The sequence below is a fragment of the Ananas comosus genome, linkage group 7 (genome assembly GCF_001540865.1).
Source record: "Ananas comosus cultivar F153 linkage group 7, ASM154086v1, whole genome shotgun sequence".
Lineage (NCBI taxonomy): Eukaryota > Viridiplantae > Streptophyta > Magnoliopsida > Poales > Bromeliaceae > Ananas > Ananas comosus.
The window spans coordinates 4,920,492-4,923,988 of record NC_033627.1 but is presented as its reverse complement, the minus strand read 5'-3'; the positions used below and the strand labels follow the sequence as shown (position 1 = coordinate 4,923,988).

At 39.4% G+C, this 3,497-nt stretch overlaps 1 protein-coding gene across 1 annotated transcript; it reads right to left on the bottom strand.

Moving 5' to 3' along the window:
- On the bottom strand, nt 285-3,141 carry LOC109712795 (disease resistance protein RPM1-like). Its single transcript, XM_020236549.1, has one exon. It carries the CDS (start codon nt 3,063-3,065, stop codon nt 306-308), a length of 2,760 nt encoding a protein of 919 aa, XP_020092138.1. The 5' UTR covers nt 3,066-3,141; the 3' UTR covers nt 285-305.

Sequence of the window (3,497 nt, the reverse complement as noted above, 5' to 3'; positions counted from 1 at the left end):
ATACTGTATTGAAAGAAACAATGTTCTAGCAATTGCCTAACTAGGAATTTTATTATGGAATTTAAGTTCATAAAAATATATTAATCATATACTTGTGGCTCCAAATGAGATAAAAATGAAGAAAAATCAAATCAAAGGAGAGAAAATCAATAAATTAGACATAAGATACTAACATAGTTTATGTGTCATACGCAAGTAGTCTTGGGTTAAACACGAAAACTTAGTGAACATTGTAAAAGAATGCATGGGTACGTATGACATGTAGAAACTTACTTGCGAGCGAATTCAGAAGAAAAGAAGGCACTTCAAGTGCTATTTGAAAAGTGTATATAGATGGTGCAGATTTTTCTTAGTTGGCCATTTTCAGCTAAACAACTGGTCAACTGACGATCCATATCATGCAAAAATAGCGTCCGCAATGACGTGAGGGATTCAATGCGTTCTGGCACCTCTGTTAGGTTTTTGAGGTCTTCCATATAAAGAGTTTCCAACTTTGACATGGCTGTCCCCTCTATCTTCACTTGTTTGAGTTGCGGCAAGTCATCCAAGTCAAGCCGCTTCAAATTAGGGAACCACTGATCACAAAAGCACAACTGTTCTCCATTATATGCCCTTCGAAGACTTAGGCAAGTGAGGTTTGATAATTGAGCGAGCGATTGAAGTGGATCTGCAGTTAGCTGACACCAAGCTAGTCTTAATTCTCGGAGATCTCGGAACAAAGGAAACGTCAACGTTTCTGCTGCCAACCTACCTGTTAGAGTAAGCTTTTTAAGATTCGGGAGAGGGGGATTCAGGCCTTCCAAATTGAGAAATGCATTTTCATCACTTGCATTAATGCTTAAGTAGGAAAGACTACGCATCTGTGATAATGATGCACACAGTTGTTTAGAGTAGGTTTCCTTTACATTCCATATTCTAAAGCTTCTTAGGTTGGTCAAATTTTCTAGTCGCCCAACCAACTCACTACTTGCTTCAACCGCCTGCAACGTTTGCAATTCTTTTAAATTCCACAAACCCTTGGGTGCACATACACCACTACAAAGGCGAAAGGCTTTTCCGTTTGGATCAGTTACCCTCTCAACAAACATGTGTCGCAACTTCTTGAGATTCGTGATCTCACGAGGCAGCTTTTGTATGGCTGATTGATAGAGGTCCAAGATCAACAAGTTGGAAAGCTTCCCAATGGATTTCGGTAGTAATTTCACCTCTGTATCTCTTAAACCCAAATATCGCAAATTGAATAAGTCTCCAATAGCATCGGGTATTTTCTCAATAGTCAAGCCTTGCAGTTCAAGAATTGCAATATACCTTGATTTGGATGGAAACATAGGTAAAAATGAGGACAACGGCATAGTAGTGTCGAACGCTACAAAGGTTCGTAGCCGTGGTAGATCAATGTTGACTCCAATATCATTGCTGCATTTGAGAACAGAAAGGCGACGAGCATTAGCATCGACCATCCTTTCCATCCTGTTATCCTGATAAATACTGTGGAACTTCTCCCTTTCAGATAAAGAGACAGCCAACTCACGCACGAGATCGTGCATCCGACAATACTTTACCCTACCAAAGTGGTTCCACTCTTCTACTTGCAGCATGCTCCGACGGATAAGCTCCACGATATATCCTTCTGCAACTTCCTCAGCCGTGCTTGATCCTCTTTCTACCGCAAAACCCTCTGCTATCCATAGCCTGATAAGCCTTTTTCTTTGAAGAAGATGATCCTCTGGGAACATGCTGCAAGATAAGAAGCAATTCTTTAGATATTTAGGAAGATAGTTGAAGCTCAAATTCAAGATGTTTCTCACGGGACCGAGACTTTGGTCGTTTGCAAGCTCCCAATTAAGCTGATCATAAACTCGCTTCCATTCAGTCTCACTATTTTCTCTTAAGGACAGGAGACTGCCTAGTGATACAATAGCTAGTGGCAGCCCTTCGCACTTGTCCACGATATCTCTTGCACTTTTTTCTAACTCCGGAGGGCATTCTTGATTTTCATAATTCCGAAATGCTCTCTTGCAGAAAAGCTTCCACGCATCAGGATCAGATAAAGGTTCGAGTTTAAGCTTATAGTTTTTGTTCGCAAGTGATGCTACTTCTGCATTTCTGGTTGTAATAAATATTCTACTTCCTTTCTGATTATCGACAAGAGAATCTTGCAATTCATAAAATGCTCGCGGTTCCCATACGTCATCAAGTACAATTAGATACTTCTTTTGCTCCAAGGATTCCCTTAGTGTCTCTTTTAGCTTTATAACATCCATGGTGTCAATGTCAGTTGGAACTTTCTTTTTGTCGCCGTAAAGTTCAGTAATCATTTTTCGAAGAAGATCTTCAATTTTAAAAGTTTGAGATATAGAAATCCGAGCATGGCATTCGAAGTTTCTACTCTCTCTTTTATAAACATTGGTGACTAAAGTAGTTTTTCCGAGCCCGCCCATACCCCACACTGTTATTATGCAGAGATCTAATTTCTCAGTCCTCAACCAATTAGTTAACATATGTCGGTCTTCGTCAATCCCTACGAGCTGTTCCTCACCCATGAAAAGAGGAGAGTTTCCCGTAAGATGTTGTGTCCATTCGCTCACATTATCTGAGCTAGTACAATCCCCAAAGCCTGTTGTCTGAATCCATCTATCTTTTAAGCATGAGAGGTGGTCAAGGTCGTTCTCTACTTGTTTTATTTGAAAGGCAATAAGACAGAAGCTACCAAACGATTTTGGTTGCTTCAACACTTGTTTCATGTAACCAACCACTCCACCTTGTCGTTGCCGATCTTGATCCATACGGAAGATATACTCATCGACAATATCCTCAATAGTATGTGCGGCTTTTTGCGCTTCCGCTATCCAAGCTTCCAGGGCTTGATTTTTGCTCTCTCTTCTATCGATGCGACATAAGCCTTGCATTACGTGGAGTTCGCGCCGTATGCGTTCCATACTATTAGGGAGCTCTGCCAATGATGCTAGTTGTTGTGAAAATAGAGAGCTAGCTTGGTTCAGCAGTTCTGTGCCTAATGCAAGACCAAGCTTTTGAATGGCTAACAGTATTGCAACCTCGGCCATTATTGTTTCTTGGCAGTGAAAGTTCTTAAAGATTTTAGTGCTTAGAAATTCAGTGCATTGATCTCGTCGCGCATTTAATCTGCCAAAAGAAGAATCAAATGTTAGTGCATAAGCAAAACAACTTTAAAATAGCTTAGAAGTAAAAGCTTTGAAAATTAGTGATGACTTTGTAGACAAAAAATAAATACTAAAAATTTATGAAAAAACAACTTTAAATGCGTACTTAATATGGCTATGGAATTAACTAATTTTTTTGTCCGAGAAATACAAATCAGGTGCATCACAAATGATAATTTTAAGAAAAGGGCAAATTGCACGTTTGGTTTTCAAACTATAAGGTGGGTGAAATCTTGGTCCCAAACTTTAATTTGTAGCAATTTGGCCCAAACTTTTAAAATTATTACATCAATTAAGTCCCACAACCTAATTTAG

What these genes read in the sequence shown, in the direction of transcription:
- LOC109712795 (XM_020236549.1), bottom strand. Translation starts at nt 3,065, where the DNA reads ATGGCCGAGGTTGCAATACTGTTAGCCATTCAAAAGCTTGGTCTTGCA.